Genomic DNA, 16520 nt, shown 5'->3' with positions numbered 1-16520 from the left:
CTGCAGTCATCTGGGTCGCCAGGGTTTTCTGGCTGCCTTTTCCTCCACATGGAGATGATTAATGGAAGCGACTGCCTGGGTCTGTGTGAAATGCCCTCAGCACTGAACTTTTCACACAGGAGGAGTTTTCCAGCCACAGGCTCCCTGGTGCTGCTTGAACTGCCTGGCCTGGCCCTCATCTGCCTCTCACCCCGCTCTTTTCAGCCCATTTTGCTCATTTCGTGCACTAAAAAAAGTTGCTCATTTGCTGCACAAACTGCTGAAGCATCAATTATGCGACAGAGATTAAAACGAATATTTTAATGTAGATTCAGGTTGAAGGGGGAAAGAAGATGCCAAATTGTCAAAACACCAAACTCTTTGTGCTTCCAAATGAGCTCTCAAGAAAGGAGCTGCTGGATTGCTGGACTGGAAAAAACCCTTCCATTAAGATGAAGGTAAGACAGATCACAGGAGACATCACAACAAGAGCGGCACAATGAGCACTGTTAATGTAAAACTGTTCCCTGCACCGATCCCACCAAAAAAAAAAAAAAAAAAAAAAAAAGATTTAGGAGAAAAAAAAGCTGAGCTGACTGACCCTGATAAATGAAAATACATTGGAGGAAGCAGAAGGGTTTGTTTGGGGAAGCCAGAACGGATTGGATGTCAGGAAAAAGTTGTTGCTTGAGTGCAGTGCAGGGAGGTGAGGGAGGTGGAGGTGATGCATGAAGAGAACTTCCCTCAGTTCCCATGGAATTCAAAGTGCAGATTAAAGGCTGCTGATCCCACTGCCATGCAGGCATGGGAGATTCCAGCATCATGCCAGAAAGTACCATGGAATTACGAATAAAATCCATGCCAAGGAAAGACAACAACAGTCCTGGCACTTGTGAATGTCTCCAGATACCAATGCTATTTCAGCAGCAAATTCTACATTGTTCTGTATTTCTCTGTTTTTCTGTGTGCTTTGCAGAGGCAGAACGATCCATTTTGTAAACAATCTTCCAGGAAAAGGCAACAAATAAAAGATATTCTGATCAGCTTTACTGTGATCTACTCCTGGCTGTACCTGCAACCAAGTCCGTCTGTACCTCCCTTAACATGAGGAAAGGCTTGTGCAACAAAATCTTACAAAATCTTAATTAATTGGCTCCACTAATGAGCTGGGTGTGCATGTGGAGAGGGGGTGTCCCCACGAACCCTGTCTCCTCCTTATCTGATCAGGTTAAACCCTTCTCCTGTAGATCTGGGAGATGATCTGGTTGGAAAAGCATCCTTGGGAGACAGCACAGGAGCTCCCTGCACAGCTGAGGGTGGGCAGAGTGGGGCAGCTCCTCACCTTTGCTGGGCACTGAGAGGTCATAAAAACCTTTCCTTTCTCTGCAAACCTGGCAAAGCATCAGCAGCACCCAAGGAAGCCACCCCAGGAGCTGGCAGGACTGATGGGCTGCAGATGAAGGTTTTCCCCAGTTCCTGCGAGTGCACACGCAGGAACACACACTCCTTTGTTACTCCAGGGTGTATCTGCACCATGTGCAGGGCTGGAGGTTCTGCCACCCCTGGCTGCAACATAAATTCCCAGCACGGGCCGTGCCAGCTCCTCAACGGCCTCTTTGTTCCAGCCCTCCTCCCCTCCACCTCCCCTCTAATTTAATCAAGATGTTTTTGGGATCTACTGCGGGGCTTGCTCGGCTGTTCCGCATTCCACCAAACATTAACGACTTCAGCTTCAAAATATTTGGGGGGGATAATAAAGAGTAGAGCTCAGGAATGCCGTCAGCATTTTCTGTCCTGGACCTCCAGCCCCAGCAACATCCTCCCAAGCCTGACAGAAAGAGGGGATGGCTTCAAAACAAACATTCCCTGGAGTTCCTGAGGTGCTTTCCCCACAAACTCAACGACAGCCAGGAAGGGCTCAAGCCATCGGAGGGTGAATGTGTAACACACCAAGATAAGAGATTCTTATCTAATTTGCTGCCTCAAATGATGTCAGAGGGTGACAGCTGGAACTGGAACCCAAATGTGCTGATTCTGAAACCACTCTGGAACAGTATCAGGTCTCTGCATCTTCTTAAAAGTAATAATTAAATATGCCTAGGTGGAGGACAAACATTAAATATTCCTATGTTTTTGAACCACCAGTGGAGGGTGGGTAAGGATGGCAGGAGGGGAGCAGGGATGTAGCACAAAGGTGCCAACTCTGCACCTCAGTGGGAGTTTTACTCGTGGCATTTGCATATTTGCAAATTGACACCGTGATGGAAAAATCTTTTTACAAATGCCCAGCATTTTAACCATGACATTTCTTTCACATGGTGGCTTTCCCATGTGTGGGGTGCTTTAAGATCTGTCATATTCTGGTTCCAGTTGCAGCCAGAGACACAGTGCAGCTGTAAAGTAGGTCATGACAGACCCCTTCAGAGAATTAATAATTCCTCTTCCTTGATTACTGCAAGGCTTTTAACCAACCCATTGTGGATTTTCCATTTCCCATCAAACACCCTGCAGCATACCACGAGATAAACTGGGGCCTTTCCACCATCAAAGGTGCTAAACAGGAGGAGAATTTCAAATCCTCAGGTTGGTTTTCTTGATTCCAAACGGGGTTTTCTCCCCTTAAATATCCCCAATTTAGTGGATACAACAGGGAAAGGTCCCTGCTCCAGCAGCCCAGGGAGCCTCCCAGCTACAAGCAGAGCAGAAAATGTGTTTTAAACCCAGCAGGGCCAGGGAGCAGCAGGGCAGACAGGTGCTGAGTTGGTACCTGGCTCAGGTCGGAGGCACTGCCTGTCCTGAGGCCCCTCTGCACACAGAATAAATCTGCCTTTCTTCCCATTAACATTTGCCAGTCACTTCACAATTTCTTTATGTAAAAATCTGTCAAACTGAAAAATATCAGTTCAGGAACTGCTCAAAGTGACCGAGGTTTCCCAGTCTGTTCTTTTAAAAAAGGTAATTTTCTTTTTTCCTTCAGTTTGAACGAGATTATCAGGCTGCTTCTAGGAAAATCTCAAAGAGACAACACAGAAAGAGTGATTAAAGAGACCAAATTAAAGAAACTGCTGCTCAAAGGTCTATACATGTATAAATAATCCCAAGGGATCCCACTCAAAAGATACGTCTGGAGGCAAGAAAACCACGCAAGAAACAGGAAGGTTGTTCCATGCAGAGAAATGAAGGGTCACATTAAACAGAGAGGGCGACAGGGGGATAGAGGGAAAAGGGGAAATCAAAGCAGGAATCAGCTCAAATAGGAGAATATTTTGGGAAAAAAATAATATATATATATATAAATAGCAAAACATACATAGATACAGAAATGTAGAAATAAATAAATAAAGGGGCCATGCTGAAGGAGGATAAGCAGGAGAAATCAAAGGAGATGAAGGAATGAAAAGGAGCAGACATCAAAGCAGGATGATCTTCCAGGAGAGGGAGAGGTGACCGGAATAGCAACGCCGGTGGCACCGGGGCTGGAAACTCCAACCCTGTACCAAAGGCAGCCCTAAATCATTAACTCTGCCCAAACAAGAAAATACCACCTCCTCCCCAAGGTGGAACAATTTGTTACCAGCACAGTTCCGCCCCCCCCCCCCCCCAGGTTTTATTTGCTGGAAGTGTGGTTATTTCACCATTTATCTTCCTTTTCGTTGGCTGCAGCACAGAATTGCACTGACACCATCCCTGGGGGCAGACAAATCCCAGATTCCCACTGACAGGACCGGGATTCATCTGCAGGACTGTCAGAGCAGCCGGTCCCTGAGCAGCAGCATCTCCCACTGACACCTGAAAGTGTTTCCTCAGGAGAAACCAAAACAAGGCATGGAAAAGTACAGTGCTCCAGGAATTCCTGCACCTCAGCTGAGAGTTTCCAATTCCCCCACGTTTGGAGCACACAGCTCAGACAGGGGAAGGCCCTGCAGGGAGAGGGACCTGGGGAAGCAAACAAACCCCAGAGGCACGGGAAGAAGTGGCTGACACAGAGAGCTCACCCAGCAGCACTGCAGGGCTGGCTCTGGCAGCAAACACAGCTGCTCTTATCAGTGTAGATAGCTTTGAAGTGGCTGGCAGGCTCCCATCCATCCCTCACACAGGCAGGACCCTCCTCAGTGTCCCAACCTGGGCAGGGATCTGTGACAGGACCTGGATCTCCTCGCCCCAGCACAGGGACCCTGTGAGACACAGCCACGGACCAGGCTGGCTTCCCAGGGTGCTGGGAACCCGAACAGTGCCAACACAGACCTCTCAAAGCCCGTGTGCAGCGCAGGCAGCCCTGCTGGGATGCTGGAACTCACCGAGTTCACACTGCCAGCAACCCGTCCGTGCTCGACCATCAGCCGTGCCCTTTGCAGAGTCCAGGAGTGACCACGCCAGACTCTCACCCTGAGCGTTCTCCACCCCAGCCTGAAGAGACAAAACCGACGCTGCCACCACTCCTGCTGATGTTCTGGATGCAGGAGGAGCTGCTGGCCCCACCTCAGGCTCTGTGCTGCTCCAGCTCCCTCTGCTTTCCCCTCCTCACCGCCACGAGGCCGTGTTCCCTTCCCAGCACAGCCCTTATCACGCACACCCAGCCCCTGTGCTGCCTCCAGCCTGCATCACAGCTGTGCTCTGCCCTTTGAAAAGCTCTCCACACACTGAGAGATGCAGCAACTCGAGAGTTCAGCGACAAAAGGGACCTCAAGCACCTCCTTTCTTCCCTGCCTGTCCTCCCATCTCACCCGCTCCATCCCAGCACGACACAAAACACTGATTTGACAAAAACGGCCCAAGGAGAGGATTTTTATGCCTCAGGATCTGCTTTGGAGTGCCCTCAGCAGATGAGGATCTCTGTGTCACCATCCTCTCCACATCTCCTGGCATTATTTAAAACCCAGTGAGTACTTCCTAAATGTAAATTGGTAGATTCCCTATCAACACCTACAGAAAGGCAGCCTGGCTTTGCCAGCAACTTCAGCCACTTGTCCCTGTTTTTAACTCAGGAGAAGGCAAAAAGGTGGAAAAGGTCCCAATTACTTAAAGTTCAGAGATGCTCTGACAACTTCTGTGCTGCTTTGGGGATATTTTACAAACGTGCCCCAGAGGGGGTTTATAAATGGGTAACGTTTCTTTAAATCCACGGACTGCAAAGCTGATTTGCAACACTTTAATCACACACCTCATCTGTTTTCTAGCCTGCAGTACCTTCTGTACCAATTCAAACTGCTTCTCGCAGCTCAGGAAGGGAAGAGACTCAAGCAAAAAAGCACAAGCAGGTCCACATTAGCCGAATTTCTCTATTTATCAGCTGCTACCAGATAACAGAGGATGCAATTTTCGGTTTTAACCACCCAGCACAAGTGCAGCAGTAATCAAACACCTGATTTGGCCTTCAGCCAACCTGGCACTGCTGGCAAACAGCCAAACAAGTAGCTGGGATTTAGCAACAAATGCCCTTTTGTTTGCACAAATCAACGTGGAGTTTGCCCTTGGCCTGCGAGAAACAAACCAGAGACGTACTTTGCTGTTGATTGGCTATTTATTTGTTTTTATTCAAGTCCTGCTGCCCAAAATAAAGCATAAACACGGGTTTGCCCTGGTTTATAAAACACAGTTGCCATTTCCAGCCAAACTGGGATAATATCAATTTCCAAGTACTGCTTTGCCAAGGCACTTTCCAGGCCACCTTGCTCTAGCACAGCCCTTGTTGAAATTCAGCAAGGAGATTACTCCTCCTTTGGAGGGATTAGAGGAATTGAAGAGTAACTGCCATTCAATAATCCCATGTAAGTATCTAATCAACCATAATGTAATTACCAGAAAGTTTTAAAAGGTCAGAAAGGCCTCAGTGTGACGTTACTTGAAAAGGAGAAGATTCCTCCTCTGCTCGGGCAATGACTTAAAAAAAAAGAAGTACAAGAGAAACAGAATGTAAAAGTGGAATATACTTTTCATCCTCCACTAAAAACTCAAGGAACAGGCAGGAGAGAGGGAACACCTCAGATTTTCATTCTCCCAGAGGAATCACACCCACAAGAAGCTGCTGGAACAGGGCACAGGCAGCCTGCTCTCCAGGTAAGACACAACAAGATGCTGCTCCTTCAAGTGCATCTTGACATGAAGCTTCACACACAATATCGAGCATTGTTCATTTTCCAACAGCCTAAACAAACTGCTTTTCACAGGCTTCCTTTAGCTCTTCAAGCAACTGACAGAAAACACGAAATAGCTGAACAATCTCTCCCTTCTCCAGGCCTTGCTAGAGCAGAAAAACCTCCCCAAGCTCAGGACAGGTTGCAGGGGGTGGGAGAGGGGGCAGAGAAATAAATGGCTTTTCCAAGTGAAGGCTTGCAATGACTCCAACACGTGAAGCAGCAGATGCTGCAGCCATGGGCAAATCTCTGCAGGGACCAGGCATCACCACTGAACAGCACTTCCAAAGCCTCCAGATCGTGTTTCTTTAACTGCAAGAACAGATTCCTAATAGGAAAACCCTCCCACACTGTCCCACCTTCCTTCCCAGGTGGAAATCAAGGGGACAAGGCAAACAAAAGAGACCTCAGCTGTGTTTTCTCCTTTTCCCAGAAAAGGACAATACATCCTTTTATTATCTAGCATAGCAGAAATTCTCCCTAATTTTTCTTTTAACAGTAATTTCTCCATGGCAGATAAAATTCTGTCTTTAGAGGGTTGTTCTTGACTAATGTTCAGAGTTGAAGAACTGGAATGTTTCTGCTGATTTAATTAAATCTTCAACATCCATTCAAAACTGTGGAACAGGCTAAGAGGAGAGAAACACAGCCTTAATTTAGACCAACAAATCTCAACTGGCCGCACTGGGGAAAATGACTGAAAAAATCAAAGGTAAGTCAAGCCCAAAGAGGAAAAAAATCCCCCAATAAATCGACCCACCAGGAATAATAGCTGGAATTGCATTTTAGAAGAACCAAAGTGAAAGTTCTGTGCTGTAGCACTCAGTTACCTTCTTGAAGAGGCGTCCTGAGTCCTCGCTGACCTGGACAAAGCGTGGGATGATGTTGTTGAGATAAATGTCACTGAGAGTGGTGTGGTCCCTGCTCTCCCTCTTCACCTGGTTGAGCAGCAGGTTCCAGCAATTCACTGGTGACAGCACATTCTGATCCTTCCTACGAGGACACAAAATAGCAACAATTAGACAGGACTCTACCACGATTCTGGATCTGTCAATGCAGCTGTGGGGCGGGTGGGATGCTGAGAAGCAGAGGAAAATACAGAAAACACACCCTCTGTTACATTTCCCTACATTCCCACGAGTTTTTGCCCCCCAACAGACAGCTCCTGCAAATGCAAGCAGCACTGTGCCAAATGCAGGCTCTAATTTTTCCCTTTGAATCCAGGATTTTGTGCATAAATCAGAGCCTGAGGCAGGGCGATGGCTCCAGTGTCTGACAAAAGGTTTCACAGTCCTGTCTCAAGCATTTGGGTCTTAACCACAATAAAAAAAGATTTCAAGCACCCAGAGAGCTGAACAGCGTCTGCATAGGAAACAAAATGTTGTGTCTCATGTGCAAAGCCCATTAAGTGGAGGCATCTCTCTCTATCTGTCCCCAGCACTCCTAAAAGCAGCTTTATTTTCTCATCTTTGAACTTTCCCCACCTTCTTTGGGCTGATGCACCCAGCAAATGAGCAGCACAAAGGGCAGCAGGGGAGAGGAGAGGAACCTCAGTTTATTTGGGTCAGCATTTCATTTACTGGAAGGAAGAAGTTGTCTCTCAGGGCAGCATTTCATCCCAGATGAAAGCTGGGATCTCACAGGGTGCCCCAGCAGCAGATCCAGGTGGAGCCTTAACAACATCATTTACTTCTCTCCAGTTCTGTTTACCATTCATTTAGAGCACAAAAATATTTATCTAGAAAAGAGTAAAACCTGTGGGGCAAAGCCAGAGCTCTCCCTGATTATTGTACACAACTCTATTGGATTTTTTTTCCTCCTAAAAGAAATGCAGTTTAATTTCCATTGAAAAGGGAATATTCTGCACTTGAAAGGACAGCAATCTCTGCTGCAAGAAACGCCTGACATTGGCAAAATGGGAAAACTGAGCCAGGGCAGAGTTTCATTACCCTCCTCATGACACCAACAGTTGGATTTGTGCTGCAATATGGGTAATTTTAGATAAAGGGTTTCAGAACAGCTGATCTTGATTTTTTTTTTATTATTTTTTTCTTAAACAAAAAAATTGGAAAGCTCAGGACTGACTGCAGCTTGTGATCCGGGACTGCTTCACCCACTGACTCAGTCTCTGCCCTCTAAAGCTGGCAGAGCTACAAGTGAAAATTACCCAGCTACCATGAAGAGTTTGGGAATGAAATGTAGGAACAAAAAACCCTCAGACTCTCCACCAGCTGTCCAAAATCCTGCCTCAAAACCCCTCAGAGCCCATTACTGCTCCAGCACCACCAGGAGCAGCCTGGAGGAGCTGGGAGCCACCAGCACCAGGAGTCCTGGCTCCAAGAATCCACGGGAAGGAGCAGGGAGCAGCAGGAGCACCTTCCCTAAGGAAGCTGGAGCCCCAAGGAGAAGCAGGAGAGCTGCAGGAGTTAACTGGACAAATCCCAGCTGTCCCAGCCACAACAGCCCCAGCTATTCCAAGGCAGCAAATAGCAGGGATACCAGGAGCCCTTGGAAAGGCTGGTGAGGGCACTGCCTGGTGTCTGCTGGCGCCAGATGGGCTGTTGACACACTCCGTGTGGTTACACATGAAAGGCCATCCTGCAGGGAAAACTCAGCCCCAAGCCCACACGCTCCCAGTGCGCGGCCGGGATTGTCACCTTCGGGATGAGCAGCCACACACGGCCAGATTCTCATTTTAAATTCCTTTAATTTCTTGCTGTCTCTTGGTTTCAATAACCCCTTCAGGGCCTTGCTGAAATGGGCTCTTGCTGTCGTACAGACCCAGCGTTTTCGCGGCAAGGGAAGCAGGCAAAACCACTCCTTAAGTATTTGCTGGTGACAATTTTCCCAGCAAAAAGCAGATACTGAAGGCAGAAGTGAAACAGAACAGGAAAGATTTGCTTCAAACCTCCCAAGCATCCTTTAAAACTCTACACACATTAACTTTTAAAGCACCTCTGGAACTGCAGTTTCTCCTGGGGTGGGACGTGGGCGCAGTTTTCCCAACTCGGAGCAGGAGTTCTACAACTGCTCACAACAGAACCTCTTCAGTCCTCACCACAGCAGACAGCAGGGAGCAAACTGTGATTCCCATTAACCATTTCAACTCTCCAAGGAACTGGGAAAGGCACTCTGCTCCCAGCTCCATGTCACCAAAGAGGAGGGATGGAAAAGGGAAGGGAAGTATCAATAGGGACTGGCGTGTATAACCATTCTGAGCTCCATTCCCACAGAACGACAGAGTCCCTCTTCACCCTGGAGAGGTAAAACTGATGAGATCAACCCAAAAACTTTAGGATGTGAATATGAACTTTCCTCAAAGTGCTGGTGGCCTTCACACCGATAACTTTTTGACTCAAACTTCCCCCATGAGGAGGAAAAGGAAGAAGATGCCAAGATCCGGGTTTATTTCAAGCACTATTTGTCCTCGTGTAAAGATGGTGTGATGATAGCAAATGTGGAGAGTTTATTTAGGTTAGCCTAAATTACAGCAGATCACAGCAATCGGGGCTGGCTGGGAGCAGGAAGAGGAAGCTGAGCACAGATTTTTAGGGAACCACAAACAACGAAGCCCTGTGGTTTCTCAGGTGTTATCTTGATCAGGTCCTGTGCAGCTTCCACTTCAAAGGTTTCAGCTGGGTCTCAAAAAGATCAGAAGGGAAGATTGAGTCTCAAGTATCTGAAAAGTCTTAATTAAATTACTCATTCATACAAGGGACTTGCAGACAACCCAAGATTTATCTGCTGTAAGGCAAGCAGGGGAGAGCGACAGACGCCGGCGACACTGAGTTGGGCATTGCAAGGAAACAGCAGAAAAATTACCTCATGTATATAGTCAAATTTTAAAAAATAACCAATAACCAAATAAATAATAAATTAATTTAAAAAAAAAATCTAAACCACCACCCACAAACCAAGAATAGGAACCCCATGTTTCCCTAAGGAGCACAAGATGAAGGAATGAATCAGATGAGAATGAAAATATTAATAAATAGAAAAGCTCCGTCCAACCTGGCCTTGGACACTTCCAGGAATGGGACAGCCACAGCTTCTCTGGGCACCCTGTGCCAGGCCCTCCCCACCCTCACAGGGAGGAATTCCTTCCCAGTATCTCACCTAAATTCCCCTCTCAGTTTGAACCCATCAATCCTTGTCCTGTCACTGCAGCTCCTGATGAAGGGTCCCTCCCTCTCCAAGGAATGTCCCACTGTCCATGGGAACAGAAAACTTCCTTGCACTGAATGAGGTGTTTAAAACAACCCCTGAAGTCTCCTGTTCCACCTCCTGATCTCCCCAAAATACTCAGATTTTTCCCAGATGTGTCCAACAGACTTTTCCAAAGCTGGTGCATCCCAGGACAGTCAACTCTGCAAACCCTCAGAGCTGGAGCCAGGCCAAGTGTGAGAGCAGAGATTTAATTGTTCCTCTAAATACTCTTTCAACCCTCTCTGAATTTTGTCCTCTGCAGTGTGCTCTGGCAGGAGAGGCTACAATCACAGCAATGTGGTGTGACACTGGCATCACTGAGATGATGAAAACCAGCACAGAAATCCTCCCTGAGGTTTTACATCCGTTTTTGCTGGTCATGGATCCCCAGCTCTCTGCATTCACGGAGGTCACTGAATCAATGAATGGTTAATGCTTACAAAAACCTTCCAAATGGGGTTATTTGACAGGCTCAGAATAAAACGTGCAGGACTCAGTTTCAGCAAAAAGAACCACAAAAATAGCCTATGACAATGTTTATTATTATTAATAATAATAATGTAAGTGAAGTTCACGTGACCCAAATGCTTTTGTCAATTCCTCTCTCACAACCTGTATCATCTCTGCTTCAAAGAAATCATTTTACTTTTAGGCAAATTAAAGTTGAACTTCCCTGCAAGCTGCTCATTCAAATCCACATCTGATTTTCCCTGACACAGCTCAGTGTTAACTGCAAATTTTGAGAATTACAAGCATGGACATCCATGCTGCTCCCTGCCCTTCTCTTCCAAAAGATTCCAGTTATGAACATCTGTTGTTTACAAGTGCTCAGCCTGAAGGTTGCCAGACTTATTCTGCATCTTCTACTTCAAGGCAAAGGCTGCCAGAAAGCCATCTGAATTTCATGCTGGGATATCCTGGACATTCAGCTCTCCAGCTGACAATTGCTACTCAGGATCCCGCTTCCAAAGACTGTCTTGATTTAAAATATGGCCTTAAAATAGCATTGTCTCTTCTTTTTTTTTCTTTTTTTTTTCCTTTTTTCTTTTTCCATTTTCTCCCTCAAAAGCAATCACTCAAGATTTGCTACGGTTTTCATATTGTTGACTGATGATTTGAATAGGCAAATGCCTCCAGGACAAAAATCACATGAAAAAGGAGAACTGAAGCCTGAGGTTGAAGGTCCCAGGGTCTGAGTGCAGTGGGACAGAGCCTTTTTTTGGGGCTGGAAGTCACACCCAGCCCTGCAGCCTGCAGGGACCCCCAGACCCAAGAGCCACGTGTGAGATGGATGCTCTGATTTACACCTTAGGTACCAAAGCTGGGGCCAACAAGCTCCTGTAACAATCACAGACTTGGGCTTTGAAAGGGTGTTTCCCAACAGATACTGAGGGATATACAACATATACACCAAATATTGTGGATGACTGTGCCCTTTAATAGCCTCTTCTAACTGAAAAAAAAGCCACTTTTAAAAGAGAAAAGGCACAGTGAGGCCTAACAGCCATGGCAGAGCAGTTAAAAGCAAGTAAAACCTGGGCTGTGTCCAACTGCCATCAACTCCTGTGTCACCCTGGCTAAATCAATCTGTTCCCCTTCTTCAGAGACATCAGATGAAGATAACACACACCTACCCCTGTAAATCATTTAAAAATGCTCCAGTGAAGCTTCAAACTGAGCACTCTGTTGGGCACCCTCTAAGCCCAGCCCCAGCCAGGCTCAGTTTGCTGCCCAGACCCAGCCACCCCCATCTCAAAACCCATTTGGAGAACTCTCCTGCAAGGAAAGGCTCAGAGAACTGGGTTTGCTGGGCCTGGGGAAGAGAAGCTTTGGGGTGACCTCACTGTGCCCTTCCAGTGCCTGAAGGAGCTGATGAGGAAGATGGAGAGAGACGATTTACAGGGGGCTGGAGTGATAGGACAAGGGGAATGGCTTCAAATTGTCAGAGGGCAGGTTTAGAAGGGATATTGGGAAGAAATTATTTCCTGTGAGAAACTGACACAGGTTGCCCAGGGAAGCTGTGGCTGCCCCATCCCTGGAAGTGTCCAAGGCCAGGTTTGGAGCCACCTGGGATAGTAGAAGGTGTCCAGGATGAGATTTAAGGTCCCTTCCAACCCAAACCAGTCTGGGATTCCATGTAAACGTGGCCGCCTGATCAACTCTGAGACAGCCACATCTAAGAAAAATAAACCTCAGTAGGTTTTGAGAAGCCCCACTGCAGCCTGCACCTCCCACACCGCTCTTTCCATGAAACCTGTGCTCTTCCCAGCGTGGGGATGGCTGCTGGAGGAAGCCACACAATCCAATTTCAGGGGTCAGCCTGAAGCCTCCTGCCCTGGAGAGCGTTCCCTTAAACACACCGAGTGCAGCAATGACACAAGAGCTGCAGAGCAGGAACACACATGTTCACACAAATGACAGGGTGGCTGCCTGACAGATTTCCTCCTGGCCTGTGTGTCAGGAGATCTAAAAACGGGATGTGCCGTGGGGAGCAGGCAGGGAATGATACGGTACCTCCCGACATAATTACCAGGTTCTGGACAGAGCAGGCTATTATGGGGTATTTATAGGGTCAGAGCCAGGCAATTACAGAGCAGCACCCGCCTGGGCTCCTCTCCCAGCCATGTAATCCCAGCTCCTGAGGAGCAGGGAGCTGATGGCTGGCTTTGATCAAACGAGGGGCTCCCAGTGGGATTCCAGCTCCAGCATCTCCACAAGAGATGCCAGCCAAGATACTCCCTGTGATTCAGACAGAGCAGCATTGGGGACAGGTGATTACAATGGGAATTGCTTCCTGACAGACCCCTGTGGCATTCTGACACTTCTGACTGGCACGGCCAGCACACAAATGACCAAACAAGGGCTGCATGGACAGCCTGACCTGTGCCACTGCTCTGACCAACACTGCCCACACACCCAGCAGCCTCAGACTTTGTGTTATTTTTCTCTTATTCCAACTCTTGACCAAATTAATTTGTGTATTTAGGACTCAGACCTTGCAGGGAGAATGTATTCCAAGAGCAAGGCATTTTTCTGGCAGGAGCAATCTGCTGCTAAAGTAAGTGAAATCGGGAGCCTGAGCAGCAGCAGCCCTCTCACTGCAAATCTTGCAGGATTCTCTTCAATTCTGATCAAAACTTCCACATTATAAATTCATTCTAAATCCCCAAACATAAGGTAAGTTCTATGCAACTTTCTCAAGCTGAATATGAAAGTGTTTCTGATGGGATGTTTCGTACCACATAATATGAAGAAAATCACCTCAATTTTCACCAGAAATAACAACAAAATCAACTGAAAACACCGATCATACTGCAGAGGAAAATTGTCATTCAAGACATCATCTCTTTAGTGCCATCTTAAAGGCACGTGCAGGATGTGCACAGTTTATAGCTGTAACAACGCTTTCCCTCTAAAGAAAAAGAAGAAATCCTTCACACTCTGACAGGTCTATGGATATGCAGAATAACTCTTCCCCAGTCTGTCAAATAGCTCTGCTCTGGAGCCAGGCTTTCCTCAGAGTGCAGCACAACGTGTGCTCTAAATGAGGACTGAAGTGAATGACATCAAAGCTGTGCAGACAGGAAACTAAAATGGTGCCTCCTTAATGGCTTCCACAAAAAGAGCTGCTGCTGGAAACGGGAAGCTGCTGTGTCCCCACATCCCTCCAAACACAGCAACAACACAACACAAACACAGGGAGAACGTCCCGACCCAAACAATGCGAAAAGTGACGCTGCACTTTGGGCGGGGGCAGGCCCAGATGGATCCTCTCAGCCCGAAATGTCCAAAGCAGAAATGATTCAGATCCCAAGGCTGCTGCTGCTGCTCCATGTTTTCCCCAGCTGCTGCCCTGACAACACAACCCAACAAGGCTGAGCACTGCCCAGATGTGAACCACGGCAGCGCCGTGCTGGGCTCATGTGGCCGTGCCACGCAGCCCCTTCCTCACCCACACACCCCTTCCTGCAGCCCCTTCTCCTGGGAAAAGCACCTCAGATGAATCAGAAGGATGTGAACCCGTGAAACCAGGTTCCATCTGCATCAATCATCCCAGCTCAGGTAAGTGGGGAAGAACCAACATCCCGCAACAAGCCCAGCAGCATGGCCTGACCTGCTTGTAAATGATGCTTCAGGCAGGAGAGTTAAGAGATTGTCAGTAAGGACATGTTTAGATTTTAATGGAGTCCCACCAGCTCAGTATCCAGGGATTCCCCCACCCACAGCGGCTCAGCTCTCTCTGGAAGTGCTACTGGTCTTATTTCTCTGCTGTTTGAAGTGATAGTAGCAGAGCTGCAACACAACTCCCACACAGAGCGTGTGTGGGATCCTGAAAACGGAGAACTGACAGCATGAACAGATCAGAAAGAGTTTCCCTTCAGAAAACCAAAGCCATTGACACTGAAGGAAATCCTGGCTTTGCTCACCTTTCCCAAGAAAATGACTCCTTTTGCACATTCCAGTTCTTACATCCCATTCCCGATTAACAACACACGACCTACCAGGAATTACTGACATGAAGTGAGCAGCCAGGCTACCCAGAAACAGGGAATGGCTTCTGTGTCCAACACAAACCTGGGGAACGTTTGGCTCTGGAACTCAGAGCAGTGCTGGTGCCTACTTTCCCTGTAACAACTCTCTTTTCCATTCCTGTCCTTGTAAATCAAATTCAGAGCAGGGGAAAAAAGGGCAGAAACAAAAGGCAAATACTCTACTTGAATTGCTGGTCTTTGGTGCTCCTAGTTTTAGCCAGGAATCTCTCAGCCAACTTCTCCAAATTCCTTGAGTAATCCATCTCAATCTCTGCCTTCTTGCGGAAGAAATCCTGCAAGTCCTGCAGTAACTGGACCCGAAGCTCACACTGCTGGTCAAGGCATTTCAGCTGCTCTACCAACTGGGCACGGATCTCTGCAACAAATAAAAGCACTGCAGATTAAACACAATCCCATGACAGAAAACACCATCACAATTCTCCAGTAAAACATCGTTAAAAAATACGTTCCCTCGTTAGCGTCAGCCAGGCTCCCTTGTGGTGATTAACACTATCTGCAGGCAGAAGATGACTGGGGTTGCATCTTGGATGCACCAATGGCAGCAAATCCATCCCAAGGCCTCCAGTCTGGTGCACAGCGAAGCTTTGTTGCTGAAATGTGCATCAGTTACAAGTGTCAAGTACACTTTTGGCATGGGGAACGAGTGGTCACTGCCTAAAAATGTACTGAATCTCCGTCTGGAAAAAGGACCGAATGCTGCAATCCCCCACGTCAGCTCAGCAAATCACTTCAGGGAATTTCTATCAAATTCCTCTACAAACTACTCCTGATGCAGAAATCATCAGACTTTGCACATTCTGGGACACTCCCCAAAGGCACCAAATTCAGATTATTCACTTTGCTCCTGAGTCTCCAGCTGTGCAGCTCATTATAAACCAAGCCATGAAAGAGATGAAGAAACCCCTCTGGAGAGCCAGCACCAGAGCACTTCCCATTAGGGATCATCTCCAGGAAGGCTCCTTTTCTTTTAAAAATATCTGCAAGTAACATTTCTCCCATAAAGCACACATATAGGTGTTAATATTATAATTAATTATTAATACAGATTCATAAAAATCGCAGCCTAACTATTACGAATGTCTCTATGTTAACACAGTATTTTACAAGTTTTCAAGCATTTTACAAACATGAAAACTTCTCCCATTCACCCTGTGCTCTCCTTATCCCACTGATCCTGCATTTGAGGGGCAGAATAGTAAAATGACTCACTCACGGTCAAACAGGGCAAGAAAACACAGCAGAAGTGTGTCAGTCCCAGTCTGAAAATGCAGAAATATTCAGTGATGCAGCCAGCAAAGGCTCTTTGGCTTTTACACAGGCAATAAACTCAACATGCAATCAATAAAATGTGCCCTTTCATCTAAAGGTCTTTGAGCAGTCCAACTGTAGAGATTTGCCACGGCCTGACTGTGAGTGCTGCTCCCTCCAAAGGTTTTCCAAGATGTGTTGTTCCAGGCTGAATCCAGAACCAGCAATAAAACTGCAGGTTTCCAGCAGTCACAGCTTTCCTCACACCTCCACACTGCGACTGCAGGCACCCACAACTCCATCACCACAAGGGAAGGTGTGCAGGGATCACTTCCCAAATGCAATTTCTTTAAAAATCAACGACTTCACTACTGATTCCTGAAATACAGAAAATCACGGA

At 47.1% G+C, this 16520-nt stretch overlaps 1 protein-coding gene across 3 annotated transcripts in view; it reads right to left on the bottom strand.

Annotated features, from left to right (window-relative positions):
* The window catches only part of SRGAP2 (SLIT-ROBO Rho GTPase activating protein 2), a 92185-nt gene that overhangs the window by 45434 nt on the left and 30231 nt on the right, over positions 1-16520 (bottom strand). For all 3 annotated transcript variants that reach the window (XM_082296140.1, XM_082296141.1, XM_082296142.1), the window contains 2 exons: positions 15035-15227; positions 6944-7106 (listed from right to left, as the gene is read on the bottom strand). In XM_082296140.1, coding sequence (XP_082152266.1) covers positions 6944-7106; positions 15035-15227 — 356 coding nt within the window. The remainder of the gene's footprint in view (positions 1-6943; positions 7107-15034; positions 15228-16520) is intronic.

Source organism: Coloeus monedula, assembly GCF_965178545.1.
Source record: "Coloeus monedula genome assembly, chromosome: 23".
In the NCBI taxonomy this organism is placed as follows: domain Eukaryota; kingdom Metazoa; phylum Chordata; class Aves; order Passeriformes; family Corvidae; genus Coloeus; species Coloeus monedula.
This window is presented reverse-complemented; position numbering and strand designations above follow the sequence as displayed.